Genomic DNA, 15,924 nt, shown 5'->3' on the forward strand with positions numbered 1-15,924 from the left:
TTAATTCTATGAAAATGTTCATACAACGTCCCTTGATATTTTTTAAAAGGTTATTAAAATAGAAAATTATATAAATAAATTTTAAATGAATAGATAATTGTTTTTTAAACAATTTGTTATTTATCCATCGAGAAAAACAAGATTTTATTATTTATGTTATATTGGAATTTATTATTATTATTATTATTATCGTCAATTTTAAATATATTCTCATGTAAATATCTATTTATATACGTTAATTTCATACGCGACTATAGAAATATTTATTTATTCACATTTAAATATTGAATTCATGAATACGTAGAAACATTAACGTAAATGTCAAATCGAATTTGATAGCTTATCTTAAATTAAATTGAAAAATGTTTTAAATAGCAAAATTGCTGACAAATTAAACAAACTTTTATAATACATCAATGATAGATAGTGATAAACAGCTATAAAAAATATATAAGTGATTATGAATGTATAGATTATAAAATTTTACTATAATTATAAATATTTTGATTCACTTACCTGTCCATAAAAATCTAACATAGTGTGATGTCATTTAAACGGCTACAGTTGAATCGACACACATGACCAAAACACACGCATAGCACAGGATTGCCTTCCCCTATCTATTTTCTTTAATTCGCCGTTTACCAATGGCTTAATCGATGATTAACACATAATCTTCATCTTAATCATCGTGTCGTATATAAATTGAAACGGCAAGAAAAAGAATTGGATTATACAAAATACTTCACATTCATTGACATCGTCGCGCCATTTTTGGAGTGTTCAGATTCAGATCGTCGAGCTTTTGAAGATGGCACTCAGATTGAATTCCGATGATGCAACTGGCTTTAAGCTATTGCTCTGTTTAGCTGTTATGTATGGTCTCATGTCGATGTTGGTTTACTCCATTGTTCACATGAAGTTTGTTAAGCCTCTCGCTATTGATGCGCCTCTTCATCAGTTCTCTGAAGCCAGAGCGGTGGAGCATGTACGAATTTTGTCTCAAGAGATCGACGGTCGCCAGGTATGCCGGCTTTCGCATGCATTTCACTTGGGTTCTACCTTGAAACTTCATTTCATATGATGATTTGCGTGCTAAAGATGAAAACTGCTTAATGTGTTTGTAAGAATTTGCTTTTGAGTATATTGGTGTTTCTTTTCTTTGTAGGAGGGTCGTCCTGGCATTAAAGAAGCTGGTCGGTATATAAAAGGGCAGTTGGAGACGATGAAGGAGCGTGCTAGTGATAAATTTCGGTCAGTGTAGTTTTTCGTCTCGATGAATGAAGCTGTTCGATTTTTAAAAAAATTCTATTGTTTTAAATTGACGAAATGGTCCGCTATGTCATTCTTGCATGCGGTTCTTGATTGTTGAAGTTTGATTGCTGTATTGCTGAAGTTGTTTATTACTCAGAATCGAAATCGAGGAAACGGTTGTTGATGGTTCCTTTAGTATGATATTTCTGGGCCACAGCATAGCTTTTGGATATCGAAACCACACCAATATCTTAATGAGGTAGATTTGATGTTTAATTTTTTTGAGCTTATAATTGATGTGGGATCCAGCATTCATGTTTTTTAATCCGTGTTTCAACTTTCGAATAACCAAGCATAGCTTATTGCTAATTTACTACGACTCCACGCTTGACGGATGACAGAATTTCATCAGTTGACTCAGAAGACACCGACCCATCAGTTCTAATAAATGGCCATTTTGATAGTCCACTTGGATCGCCGGGTGCTGGTGACTGTGGCACATGTGTTGGTGGGTACTGAAAAACCTTAGTCAAAGAAAAGAAACTTAGCATTCTTTTGATTGACTATGAGTCTCTTTTCTCATGTATTTCACTGTTACAGCATCGATGTTAGAAGTTGCTAGACTTATTGTAGACTCTGGATGGGTTCCTCCTCGTCCTGTTATTTTTCTTTTCAACGGTGCAGAAGAGCTGTTTATGTTGGTAGGCATTCAGAATTTTGTTCTTACTGAGAAATAAACTATAACTTTCTTTATTATTTTATTGTGCAGCAGCCTTCATGATTATAATTTGTGCTTTAGATGTGGGATAATACAAGAGAGAATAGTTTCTTTCTCTTCTTTCTCTGTCTTCTTGTTTAGACATGGCAAAGGGATGGCGGTTTCAAAGCATTTTGGTTTCAATTTGTTTTAAACACGTGCTACTAGTTCATATAGGGCTTGTCTTTTTTCAGATGTTACTATTGATAGTTTTGAAAAGTCCTTCTGCTTGGTTTGGCAATTTGCGACATTCTCTTGTTGACAGCGAGCATTTGACAAGTTCTTTATAATGTTTTAGGGTGCACATGGATTTATGGAGAGACATAGATGGCATGATACAATTGGAGCTTTTGTAAATGTTGAAGCATCTGGTACTGGGGGTTTAGGTAATAATAATCCATATTGATCTTGGTACCAGAAACCCTGAAATCTTGTCTGTTTATGGATATGCTACAAATTTTAAGAAAATGGGCTATGGGTTTACTTTTTTCAGGAATTGAACTTGAAGAAAATATTGTACTTACATAAAACACGATGGAAATGTTATTTGAATTATTTGTTGTCCACGAAATATTTGGACCCTCAAGATTGTTAGAATGGTCCTTGTTGACATCGACGATGATGTGAAGCATGTATTGACTCTTTGCATTTCCTCAATGAAAGTTTAGTTTACAACTAAAAAAAAAGCAGAGAGAGAGAGAGAGAGAAACCTAACCTTTTTCTAGTAAAAAAGAACTAAATTTCAATGTATCTTGTATGTTATACCACATAATTTGTCTCTAATTTGGTCATTCTTTATTAATAGATTTAGTTTGTCAATCTGGACCTGGCTCTTGGCCTTCACGTGTTTATGCTCAGTCTGCTGTGTACCCCATGGCTCATAGTGCTGCTCAGGTATTCTTCTTCATCTATTATTCTTCTCCATTTCTGTACTTTTTTTTTGTATTGTGAAAGAGAATCTTACTTTCAGAATACGATTACCTGTTTGTTTTCATCTGTAGAGATCTCCATAAATACTCTGTTAAAGCAATGCTGTTACTTTCATTTTTTGACAACTAGATTGAATATCTGCCTTTGTTTTTGAGGCTGTGCATCCAGTTATAAACGGCTGTATTTTATTTCAGTTTTTTAATCTTTATACTGTTTGTCGGATTTTCTAATTGGTATGCAGGACGTGTTTCCAGTTATTCCCGGAGATACAGATTACAGGATATTTTCTCAGGATTCTGGCAACATACCTGGCCTAGATATTATCTTCCTTTTTGGCGGTTACTTTTACCATACCTCATATGATACAGTGGAGAGACTATTGTATGCATTACATCTGCTGTTTTGGTACAGATACATGATTTGGATTTTCATATATTTTTGTTCTTCACTTTTTTCTGAGACATTCAATTGCTTATAGACCTGGAAGCGTCCAAGCACGAGGAGAAAATTTGTTCAGCATAATAAAGGGCTTTACGAATTCTTCGATGCTTCAAAACTTTTACAAGCTAGCATCTTCTGAAATTACTATCCATCAGGAAAAAGATGACGGGGCTATTTTCTTTGATTACCTCTCATGGTTTATGGTATGCTTTGAATATATTTACACTTTCATTATTTTACAAGTATGAACTTAATGATTGCTATTACTAGCCATGAATTTTAGGTTTTTTATTCTAGAAGACTAGCTCTGATACTTCACAAAGTTCCATTAGCTGTCTTCGTAGTAATGCCATTCCTTTTGAACTTACGGAAATTTAGCATGACTTCATGCTTGGCAACATTTTCTGATTTGACTAAAGGTAAACATTTCTGCTCACGTGTTTTTATTAAAAAAAATCTTCCTCAACTTCTTCTCTACTTTGCTTTTCTACTCTAGGTCGACAAATCTGTTTTTCATTTTGCATAAAATTTATAGTTTATGTTGGAAGCATGCAAAAATTGTGCTCATTCAGTCAGCCGTGTGGAATTTTTGATCTTCAGGTTTTTTGTTGCATGCCTTGGGGGTTTTTCTTGCAATTGTTTCTCCAATTATGTTTTCCATCCTAAGATTGCTATTCACCACGTTTTCCATGCACTGGTGAGTGTTTTTTCTATTTTCCTTAACTGTTAGCTTCTCTCGATATCTTTTATTAATACACACATTGAGATTCATATGTATTATTGTTTGATTTGTTAACAAGTAGTATAATTAAATTTCACTACTGTTGCTTTGGTACTAAAGGAGCACAACTCATGGAGCAACTTTCTGATGGACATTATCTGATTTGATGACACTGAAGCAATTTATATACTCCCATGGTCCCACGACATTTTGAACTTATTTTTATACTCTCATGGCATTTTGAACTTGAATGCAGGTTTTCACATCCATACTTGGCTTATTTAATGTTCATCCCCTGCTCGCTAGTTGGTCTTCTGATTCCAAGAGCTTTTTGGAGTTGCTTTCCTCTCTCCCGTGATGTTCCAGTTCTTCAGGCCTCAAAAGAGGTGAAATTCTACCTTCATTAGACCTTATCATCATATAAATATCGGGCTAACAATTGATGAGATATTTTAGTAATTCTTTCTACTAAACTATTTGTTTCAAAATTGTGGTTAAAATGCTGCACATTTCCTGTGTCAGTGAGAGTTAGTGAGAGTTCTAAGATGCTTGCAATGATCATACATTAGTCTTGAAAAAGAAAAGAAAAGAAGAAAGAAGTGTGATATGCAGTTTACTCTAGGTCTTTTTTTAGTTTTATATCAGAATCAGTGAAGCAAATACACTTTTTTCTTTAAAACATTTATTTTAAGTTTATCTATTGAATTACTTCGGTAAATGTGAACTGTACAGCTAGTGCAACTATATGAGACAAGTGTCAACTGGCGTCTGTATCCTTAAGAAGATATATCTCACTAGTCGTTTACTTCATGGGATTATATAACTTATCTGTCTACGCTATACGATATTCTTCAATGGAAGAAGAATATTCTTTCATTCTTTCTCAATGAGAGCAGTTTGATTCATCAAAAAAAGGATATTCTCCAATGCAAAAACTCTAAATTTCTTGATTCCGTCTTGATGTGATTACATCAGGGATCCGTTTGGAAGGGGAGCTTTCTAAAAAGTGTATTGCTACGAAGCATATATTGATATACGTGCACTTAACATATGCATGCCTATATGGTGAGCCCTTGTTCCATGATTGAATAGAGAATGCAAGTTTTGTTCAGTTTCTGTTAAAAAATACCACCAGACCATCAAGTTAAGAATTCAATGAAAGTTGACAATTTGGTGCATCCATCTGTCTTTATTTCTTTTAGTTGAACTGAAAAGCATTGTACTATATGTGCAATCTTTAGAATGCCCATTGCTCATTTTGTTTCTAAGACGACAAGACAATTTTAGAAGCTTAGGGGTGTTTGAGGCACTCAGTTGAGTTAGGAAGTTTGTGTTTAGGGTACAGAGTTGCAAGATGAAGTTTCTCAATAAATGTGTAATCTTCAATAGTGTTTACCATTGAAGACGATTTATTTAACTCCAAACTATGAAGTTGATGTGCCAAAAACTCCTTCTTGGGATACAATGTATGTATAACATTAATCATACTAACATCAGATACCCTGTATGAATCCTTGAGGTCTAATTTTATTTTAATCTTACAGGAGTTGTCTGATGAAGCAACGTTTTGGGGCGCATTTGGATTCTTTTCCAGTCTGACAATGGTATGTTGAGGGATACGGACATTATGGTCTATAGGATAATCGCTTCACCATAATGAACAGCTGTGTAGTGGAAGAATTAGTATTAATGTTATTGTTAATTTGCTATTATAGCTATTTTTATTTAATCTTTAGTTTCAAACAGTTGATTGCTCAAAGCAGTTTATTTAATGCAGGCGTATCTTTTAGCAGGGCTTAGTGGTGGCTTCTTGACCTTCTTTGCATGCATTTCTATGCTAGCTGCCTGGTTGTCATTTTCAATGGCAGCCAAGTATTATGGCCACAGGTCTCTCAGGTTGTAATTTGCACATTCCGGTTTTTAATTATGACTTGTAGATGCTAATGATGTGATTTCTAAGCAAAAGGTTTCTACTTGATGTTTTCCTAATCATTTGAATATAACATGCCTTTATAATGATTTTCCTGTCAAATGAACAAAATCTTAACTTGATTAGTATGCATTATGTTCTTATCAAAGAAATCACTATGAGTCTGTTGACCTGGAATATCTAAAAAAATTACAATGATCTGGAGACACTTATTTGTTACTGTTCAAAATACTAGGACCTGAAATGAACAGAATACAGTCAATAAGCACAAGATAACTCAATTAACATGAGGTACTTGTACCCTCTCTCTCAAGCATTCTCGCTCACTCAAGTCTAAGTCAACTATTTCTCAATCTATCTTCACCTTTTCCCACTCACGCTTTATAACAAATTTTTACAAGCATCTTTTAATCTGATATCTATTGCGTACATGCAGTTGATGGTTAAAAACAAATCTAACAAATTATGTTGTTCAATTTTGACAATCTTTTGCGAAATCCTGTAATCTTTTTAGTTTTTTTTAAACGGAAATGAGCCTCTTCATATATCTTTATCATCTACACCAATGAAACAGAGGCCTTACCAATTGTCATATCTTCTTCCCAACATGTTCTATAGATGTTAATAAATTTTCTTCATTTTTTGTGGCATTCAAAATGTCCGAGTGTGTTTTGACCTGACCTATATCCTGACAAGCGTGTGAATGTTTCACATGTCGGGAGTAATAGGATTTATGGTTTAATAGTCAACAGATGCACCCTTGTGAATGGTATAATGGATGCAGGCATGAATCTAGATATTTTTTAGGCACGTTTCATTCTGAGTTCATTTGCTTGTTTCAATTTATTGATGCTGATCAAATCCATTTAATTTCAAACCAATTTATTATTTTATTCATGGCTGATAGATATGTTTTCTTTCTTCCATTTCTTATTCCAAACATAGTGATGAATCCGTTGGTTTTATTCCATGATTTTTATCTCTTGAATAAAAATTTCCCCTTGAATATCGTAGTCTGATCGAATTTTATCCTTTAGGTCAATATTGTTTTATGTGTTACCAATGGTTCCATACCTTGCATACTCTGTTTATTTTGGAGGCTTCCTTGCTCAATTTTTAATTGAGAAGACAGGCATGATGGGCTCCATTCCACCTCCATATGGTTAGTATCCTGAACCAGTACCTTTTCCATCCAATATCTAGTTCAGCTTCTCCTTTTCATTTCTGTTGCTTTGCTGACCACAATAGTTTTTCTGCACAAAGGCTTTTGGGATTTCTATGTCTGATGCCCAATCAACAGTATTTGTATCTTATTAACTGAGATATGCCCCACCACTTGTTTAGCGGGAAAAACTTTGTAAAATGATCATCAAATGAGAGCGTTGTCTTCAGATACACCATTCTTATCATTTATAAACAGCCTTTTTTGAAATTCACATTTCTGTAATTCCCTACCTGGTGTCTTCATATTGTTATTTTCTCAATATTCATATGCTTTGACAATTTTTGCATGTGGCAGCATTGGACGTTATTACGTCATCTGTAACTTCTATTTATGTTTCTTTTAGTACTTTTTTGTCTCTGCTGGTGCGTGTTTGGGTTGGGATCTGGACGATCAGGAATGCTATAGCACTTGCCATCATATTCGTTTTCTGTATATATTGACATCTTATCTTGCAAGTTAATTTCTGATTATCTGAAAATTTTCTACTACGATATGCTAAAGATGTATTCTCAAACTTCCGATTATCCTAATTATCAATGGAAAATGGAAAATTTTATAATGATTGAATATTCATGCAGGGTATTTCATTCCAGATATTGTAGTGTCAGCTACTATTGGGGTTGTGACTAGTTTGTGCATTGGCCCTCTGATTCCAGTTTGTGGACACTGGTTAGCTAGGTCATCCATCTTGCGATTCTTGTTGCAGATTATTGTAGTTGGGTTCGCTGTTTCCTCTCAATTCTTTCCCTATAGTATGGCTGCTCCAAAGAGGGTAGTTCTTCAGCAAACGTACCTTACTTCAGGTATTAAGACTAATGATTGATGACAAAATCTGACTGCACACAAGTGTTCTTGTAGAATTTTCATGAACTGCAACTGTGCAATGACCAATAGTGTAGACCTAGACTATAATAGGGAAAACTTCTAGTACTCTTGAACTAAATATTTCCCCCGTTCACTCTATGCATACTAAGAATGAACTAGAGTAGCACCCATACTCCAAAGTATAGGAAAATTTCCTACCATAATCTAGTGCATTTTCTTTTCTTCACTATAACTTACTCACTGTATGTGTTCAAATTTTTGGGAGCTGGAAACAACTCCTTCACTTCCCATTTCATTTGCCGGCTCTCATTGTAGTACTTAAGTTCTTTAGTCCCATGTACTTTTCTTTAGTCCCCTGTACTTTCTATTTGACCTATGTTGCTTTGCTTGAATGTTGTAGATGTTAAGAGAAAGGTTCAAGAAGTTTATATACATCAACAAAACTTGTTACCTAACTTATAAATAACTGCAATCTAAAAGTATAAATCACACTCTTTGAGTAGGATATCTTTCCTCCTCTTTTAAGTGGTTTATTGACAAGAAATTGTTGCTTCTAGTTCTCTGAGTAAGCACTAAATTTTGTCACAGGTCCAAATCATCTTGAGGAATCCAGTTATGAACTCTCTGTGGTGGATTCTAATTCTCTACGCTTTCTTTTTAAACATGCTCCTGATGTGGCAAATGCATTACAGACTGATTCTCATCTGACTTTTGAAACCGCACATTTGTCTGGCCAAGAGAACTGGCTGGTATGTGGCTGTACAATAGAAATTAGTACTATCCTCAGTTTTTCAGGAGTTTATCTTTTAGATGTCTGAAATTATATCAAAATTAGATTGATTCAAACCCTCTGAAGTTCACACCGCACCTAAATGGGGGTCAAGTGCACTGATGCTTGAGGGTATCATTTTTTCCATCTATTAGGTAACTAAGTTGATTTCTGTTTACATTTTTTGGGTGAAACTTAAATTTGGGAGTTTGGCTGGATCTGACTGTTTAGAGATGCAGTAAAATGAAATTAAATTATAGAAGTTTCCAAATTAGAGCATGGAGGGAAAACTATACAAATAACAATTTATCGAACCTTGTTATAGAATGTTGGGTGTATAGGATACGAGGAGGCTCATTATAGTCAAAGTCAACAAGGTAAAGTGAGAAATTCTTGATAGAATAAGATACTCTGTTCTGAATAAAGCTGTTGTAGGGTAAATAATAAGACGCACCAAGCTACTGTACATCAGGAAGGATTTGAACTAATCTTTTGAGCTCTTTTACATTAGAAGTAGAAGAAAAGAACCAACCCATTATAGTAAATAAATAAATGAGGATATCTTTCATTTGTTCTCAATGTAAGTATTTGTTTCTATAGAAATAAATAAATGAGTATATATAAGACAACCTTTGTTTTCAAGCTGGACCATAATCTCTGAAAGCCAACTTGCTAATATAAATTGGGCACCCAAAGTTCTATTCCGAATCCTTCTAGTTTGATTAAATGTTTGTTGATTTCAACGTGCTCAATACCTTTATCTTAAATTGGATTTTGGACTACTAGGTTTTCTTCATCATCTTTCTGCATGTGCTTCTATAGGAGTGGCAATATGCCTTTTTAGCCCATCTTCATTTTTAAATTCTCAGCGTAATCCATAAAACTAATAGATTCATTTATAATGAGGCCATAAACTTTGCTTGAAATGGCTGTAGTTTTTTTCCCACTTCAAGCAACTGAGATTGCATCTCACAAAGATATGTTACCCAATCTGGATCATATTCATACAAATGACTCAGATTAGCTTGCAAGTTACAAATAGTAAGGCGTCCATTTTCAGAAATAAAGTTCTTCCATCAAGAGATGTCTTCAATTGTCCAGTATATGATATTGCAATTGCTTTGTATTGCTTTTCAAGTAGTAACTGCTGCACACCTGAGCTTGCCCAATGCATAAGTCACGATTAGTCTGATATCTTTCTTCAGTAGGTTTATCTTTTGTCGTGGATTGCGTATTCTAATATCAACTGGTTTACATTTTTCGTACCTTTTATTGTAATGCATTCTTTCATCGTTGTTGTTACTGTGTTCTCTCTTCCGTTTTATCCAACTTGAAAGCCTTTGTGTAACTCTTTTGGTTTGTTGTTACTAAACTGTAGTTTTCATACATATATTTTAAACACGGATTTGAAGAAATTCAAGAAATGAAATTGTTGCCAGACCTAAACCTTAGGATTGATGTGAGCTTTCCTAAAAAAAGAAACGATTGATGTGATGTGAGCACTGTGAAACTTTGGAACTGTTTTCCTTGCACAGGCACTTTTTCCAGTTTCCTTCATGTTCTCAAGAAGTTTGAAGTTCCCTGCCAAAGAATCAACTTCAAGAAAAGATTTGCATTTCCCTTATTTGATTGACAGTAAACCACAAACAATTTCAGACGATGGAACTAGAAGGGTTTACTTGGAACTTTCTCTAGGGTATGCTACTCAACTCTTTTGTTATCCCAGGCCGGAAGAAGCAGACCCCATTTATAATTTGAACTACAATTTACGTGGCTGATAGGTGCCACATTATATTAGCTGATTCTAGGACAAATATATTTATGCAATCCCATCAATGTGTTGCTAACATGTTTTCATTTATTTATTTTCTTTTTCTTACATGAATGAACTGAAATAATTGAAAAAAGTTGTTCATCTCTGGGTCTCCTTACTTTTAGAACCAAAATGGAAAAATCCATATCGGCAGAGAGAGCTCCATATCATACAGGATCAGGAATCTGTGTTCGCATATAAATTAGCAAGAACAAAATCTGTCCATAGTACCGTCGAGATGGATTAAGCGTGTTAGTTCTTTTGATATTAATGTCTGTTTTGTTTCTGACGGCTGATCTTTTAGTTCCGTGGAGGAGGTTTGGGTCACAGTTCTCAACATCACTGGGCCTTTATCAAATTGGTCATTTGCAGACAATAAGCTTCCAGGTCAGTTTTGGGACACCTTGTATTGCATCTTATGTTCATTTTCCTTCCTGACATTAATTGTTGCCCTTATATAATTGGAACAGCACCCGAGAAACTCAACGGTGGGCCACCCTCTTACATATGTAGACTTAGCGGAGCCAGTGATGAAAACTGGAGATTCTGGCTTGAGGTACAAACTACAACCTCATATATCATAGTATTCAATTTCATTCTTCATAGTTTAACATCACTCGTTCTAATTGAAAAACTCTAACTATAAGCAAATTCATTAGTACTTCATAATTAGCCACCTTCTACCTGCACGTAAATATTTTCTTCTCAACTAGCTGCACAATCTTGCTTACATTCTGAAGACGAACATGATATCGAACAAAAATTGTTTAATACAATCATGCTCCATAACGAGCCATCAAGTGAAAGTTGATCGACTCGTTTATGAGACTCAAGCACAGCTATCTTTTACATGCAGGCTAAAAGTCAGGAAAAATTGAGAATTGACATTGCTGTATTGGATCAAAAGTTGACAAATGAAGTAAAGTGGGTGAAAAGTCTTTTCCCAGATTGGGTGGATGTCATTGCTTATTCCAGCTTCATGTCTACATATACCTTCTGAATCGTCATCCTTGTTCCCATTGCTATAGGTGATTATATTCGGGTTTTACTAAGGGTTTTTCCAACCCTTCATTCTACCGGGATCATAGGTCTTTAACCCAAATAATTTAAGAAAAAATTGATATTTAAGAGCTTGGTTAGTTTAATTGGAGGATAGGTGTGATGTTATGTTTTCCACAGTAATGAAAGAAAACTGTTTCTATTTGAGAACTTTTAGGTGTTTACAGTGTTTTGATTTTTGAAGCAATATTATTAATAATAGCCAAATTCATGAGTCTTTCATTTTGGTTAGGCTTTGTTGATATATATATATATTTATATAATTGTAGGGATGAACATTTGTCAAGAAAATATGAAATGATATGAAAAGGAATGAACAAGTGAAAGATTAAATCGTATACCATTTGGTGTTTGGGTTCTCCCTGATTTCATATAACAATTAGAAATATATATATATATATATCTCAAAATAAGAAGAAAAATTAATTCCAATTTTGACATAACACTACAATATTTACTGTAATTTACTAAGTTTGCAATCTTAAATTAGATTTTCCTTCTTTTTCCTTCTCAAAATTATTAATTAATATTTATATCTATTGTAGTTTTTTATGTTGATATTTTGAGGCTACAAATATTTATAAAATATAACATTGCTGACACTATTTTTGGTTCATTTTTCCTATTTCATTGTCCTAATTGATAAATTATCAAGAAATTATCAGAACAAAAAAAAAAAAGGCAAACTATTTATAGAAATAAAGAAAAAAAAAAGACAGTATAGTTGATAGGTTTCTATAGGTTTTTGTTAATGATACATTTCTATCAATTTCTAAGAAAGGTAGAAAATTTTGCTATAACTTTTATACGTTTGATCCATTCTTTTTGTATTTAAAAAACTTTTTTTAAAATTTTTTTGAATAATTTTAGTGTAGATTAAGGTCATAATTTTAGTGTAGATTAAGGTCTCGTACAAGGAATGCCAACATGAGTGTAATATAAGTGTAATTAAGTACCTAATGAGAAGTTATTTTTAATTCAATCAATAATTAGGAGCCTTTCTTAGACTTTGAGATTAATGTATATTTGACTCTTACACGTTGAATTTTGGATTAGGTTGTTAGTGAGTTCATAATTTTTAAAAATCTATTGAGAAGTTTAGTTATAAATTTGCATTAACATAAATGGAACACTAAACTTTTGTAATTTAAGAATTAAATTCGTAATTTTGTAATTTCAAGATTTATTAGGAACACCACTTCACAATAAAAGATTAATGATTTTATGAAACTACAATCAATTTAGCACTCTCCATTTATCTTCTTCTCCCTTTACTATATATACATATTTTTATTCTCTTCTACATTTGGAATCAAATATCTAAAGTGAAAAAGAGGAATTACAAGTTAAATTATTGCTAAGCTAAAATAAATTTATCTTTTTCTCTCTTTATTATTATTTTAGTTATCTTATAAAATTAATCATCGAACCTCTAACTTAAAAAGAATAATTACATATCAATTATGAACCCTAAACTAAATTTACTTTTAACAATAAAATAAAATTATACAATTTGAAAGTATGCTCACTTGACTCTTAAAGTGGAATGTACATATTAAAATAGCCATTAAAATGGTCTAAAAAAACAATAAATAATAATGTAAAGATAAAAAAGAAATAAATAGAGAAATTTTAAAAATAAACATTTAACAAAATATCACACTTCATAACAAAAAAATAATAATTTTGTCTTGATTATAGCAAATAGTTTGTTATTTTTTTTAAAAAAAAAACTACTAAAAAACCACATCTCCGGAAATAAAAAATGGACCAAGCCCAAAGTGAGCCCAAACCCAAAATTAGGATTAGTCTTTCGGCCCACATTGACTTCTTTTAGGGTTTTGTAGAGTTTGTCCGCTCTCTTCTTATAAACCTAATTCAAGCATTTCTCTTCCTCCGTTCACGGCCAAATCCAACTTTGTTTCTTCACAACCCCAAGTTGCAGCCGTCGCCATGGTTCTTCTTCTTCTTCTTTTTCTCTCTTCTTGATTTCACCTTCCAAACAATGCCTATCTCCGTTTCAAGTTAGCGACTAATCTTATATTACTGTTTTTGTTCATTGTTGCAGGTGAAGTATTCCAGGGAACCAGACAATCCCACCAAGTGTATTTTTCTTTTTCCACACTTTTCTTTTATGGATCTTCTTTGATTTCTATTCAAAACGTTGCATTTGATGTGATTGTTGCATACTAGTTTGAGTTTTTTTTTTTTACTTCAGAGATGTTTTCGCCCTGTACTGACACCCAGTTGTTCTTCCTTTCAGCCTGCAAAGCCCGTGGCTCGGACCTCAGAGTCCACTTTAAGGTAGGTTTTATTCCACTTCGTTGCTCTGTTGTCGTTTGGATTAACAATCACCTAGGGTATTTTTATGCTCCAATTTTGGTTATGGATCCTAATTTTTTTTTTCTGGAGCATAATTGTCTGTTTCCTTTGATGTGCTCCTTTGTGTTATTGAATGTCTACCAAATGTATAAATATACTCGATCCAATACCATATTCTCTCTTTGACTCAAGTAATCGTTTGGTCTAAGTGAAAATATAATAGTGTTTGTTCTTGACGCCATCTTAAGACATTCCTTTCTCGTAACAATCGGTTTCCGTATAGGAGCTTCTTATTTTTCCAGGCTTGAGAGAGCTAATGTTGGTATTATTCTTGTGATGACTTATTCTGATGAGATTAGTATAAGTTTCTTAGGTGAAGAAATAACTTATCTTAGACTTGTGTAACCTGATGATAAAAGCAGGGCTCTGTTGCCTTTAGTGAACAGGGCTCTCGTAAACTTCAGGGAAATTATATGCATTGTTATTGGGTGAACCTCTGTAAACAATAATTTCTGAAGGTTCAGTAAATGATGCTACATTACATATCTAAGCTTGTACTTTGATTTGCATATTTTAGCACCGAATTTCCGTTGCTCGGACTCATCACAATTTTTCCATTTCACATATTATAGAACACAAGGGAGACTGCACATGCCATTAGAAAGTTGCCACTGGCCAAGGCCAAGAGGTACCTAGAGGATGTACTTGCCCACAAACAAGCCATTCCTTTCCGTCGCTTCTGTGGTGGTGTTGGACGAACTGCTCAGGCAAAGAACAGGCACTCCAATGGCCAAGGACGCTGGCCCGTCAAATCTGCCAAGTTCATTCTTGATTTGCTTAAGAATGCTGAGAGCAATGCTGAAGTATGTCTTTCTTTTTCTGTTGCACTTTACCATTAACTGTTGTTTATCTTTAACTCCTCTTGCTCATAATTATTTCTCCTCTTTCAGGTGAAGGGTCTCGATGTTGATTTGCTCCACGTATCTCACGTCCAGGTAAACCAAGCTCAGAAACAAAGGCGTCGTACCTACCGTGCTCATGGAAGAATCAACCGTATGTTCTGATTACAATTTACTTATATTTGTATGAATTCACTTCAAACTATTCTGTCTAATCTCCAACTTTTTGCTATCTGCTTTTCAGCTTACATGTCTTCTCCTTGCCATATTGAGCTGATTTTGTCTGAAAAGGAAGAACCTGTGAAGAAGGAGGTATCATATATATCAATATTTACTTTTTTCACCGTTGTGTTGTAAAGGATAGTTTTGTTTAGACCTATTTCTTATTTTGTTGTAATTCATGATGTTGTTACAGCCCGAGACTCAGCTGGCGACTGGCAAACCTAAGAAAGGTCAAGCTATCCGTAGCGGCGCTTCCTCTTGAATGGCCTAAGTAGAAATTCTGTTGTGGGTTTTTGCTGTGCCATTTCTTTTTCTTTTTGAAGTGAGTTTAATTATTGATCAGATCACTATATAGAACGAGGGATTATTATTTAGATGTTTTGTGTGACAATGTTATATTTGGAACCTTTCGTAGTTCAATTTTCTTCAAGTTTAAATCACATTCTCGTACTTTTGCGTTCATTCTTTGATTACACAAGGCCGGTTTGGAATAGTTGTTTGAGTGCTTACCAAAGCTTCTTATGACTTTCCTTGAAATTGTTCTTAAAACTGTAAACACCACCTTTTCAAAATCACTACTATAACTTTTAGCAATTTTGACTTCCTAATTAATCTGACAAATTAATTTAACTATGTAAGCTTTTTTTAATTCAATTATATATATATATATATATATTTAGGCATGATTTGTTTCTGTTATAGTCCTTAAAATACTTTTATTTTCAGGTTAAAATAGATGGTTGTCCATTTCAAAATC

The 15,924-nt window shown here is 33.7% G+C and overlaps 2 protein-coding genes and 1 non-coding gene across 4 annotated transcripts; all 3 read left to right on the forward strand.

Annotated features, from left to right (window-relative positions):
- The first annotated feature begins 636 nt into the window (after window positions 1-636).
- On the forward strand, window positions 637-11,950 carry LOC101206697 (endoplasmic reticulum metallopeptidase 1). 2 transcript variants are annotated; one of them, XM_004144149.3, is made up of 21 exons: window positions 637-1,024; window positions 1,169-1,254; window positions 1,412-1,513; window positions 1,656-1,762; window positions 1,855-1,955; window positions 2,310-2,397; window positions 2,817-2,905; window positions 3,183-3,322; window positions 3,420-3,585; window positions 3,666-3,801; window positions 3,983-4,079; window positions 4,360-4,489; window positions 5,648-5,707; window positions 5,881-5,999; window positions 7,071-7,195; window positions 7,837-8,061; window positions 8,672-8,832; window positions 10,388-10,548; window positions 10,970-11,052; window positions 11,136-11,221; window positions 11,522-11,950. In XM_004144149.3, exons 1-21 carry the CDS (start codon window positions 812-814, stop codon window positions 11,663-11,665), a joined length of 2,619 nt encoding a protein of 872 aa, XP_004144197.1. In that variant the 5' UTR covers window positions 637-811; the 3' UTR covers window positions 11,666-11,950. The 2 variants fall into 2 exon arrangements, with proteins under 2 accessions (XP_004144197.1, XP_031743401.1); XM_031887541.1 differs by lacking the exons at window positions 637-1,024; window positions 1,169-1,254 and having other exon boundaries at window positions 1,613-1,762.
- A 1,601-nt stretch (window positions 11,951-13,551) lies between these two features.
- Window positions 13,552-15,629, forward strand: LOC101206455 (60S ribosomal protein L17-2). Its single transcript, XM_004144148.3, has 7 exons — window positions 13,552-13,680; window positions 13,793-13,829; window positions 13,988-14,028; window positions 14,679-14,909; window positions 14,997-15,099; window positions 15,190-15,257; window positions 15,361-15,629. Exons 1-7 carry the CDS (start codon window positions 13,678-13,680, stop codon window positions 15,427-15,429), a joined length of 552 nt encoding a protein of 183 aa, XP_004144196.1. The 5' UTR covers window positions 13,552-13,677; the 3' UTR covers window positions 15,430-15,629.
- LOC116404852 lies at window positions 14,459-14,587 on the forward strand. The gene has a single exon (XR_004217950.1). It is a non-coding gene; the product is annotated as a small nucleolar RNA snoR74 (small nucleolar RNA).
- Window positions 15,630-15,924: the final 295 nt, after the last annotated feature.

The sequence above is a fragment of the Cucumis sativus genome, chromosome 6 (assembly GCF_000004075.3).
Source record: "Cucumis sativus cultivar 9930 chromosome 6, Cucumber_9930_V3, whole genome shotgun sequence".
Taxonomy (NCBI): domain Eukaryota; kingdom Viridiplantae; phylum Streptophyta; class Magnoliopsida; order Cucurbitales; family Cucurbitaceae; genus Cucumis; species Cucumis sativus.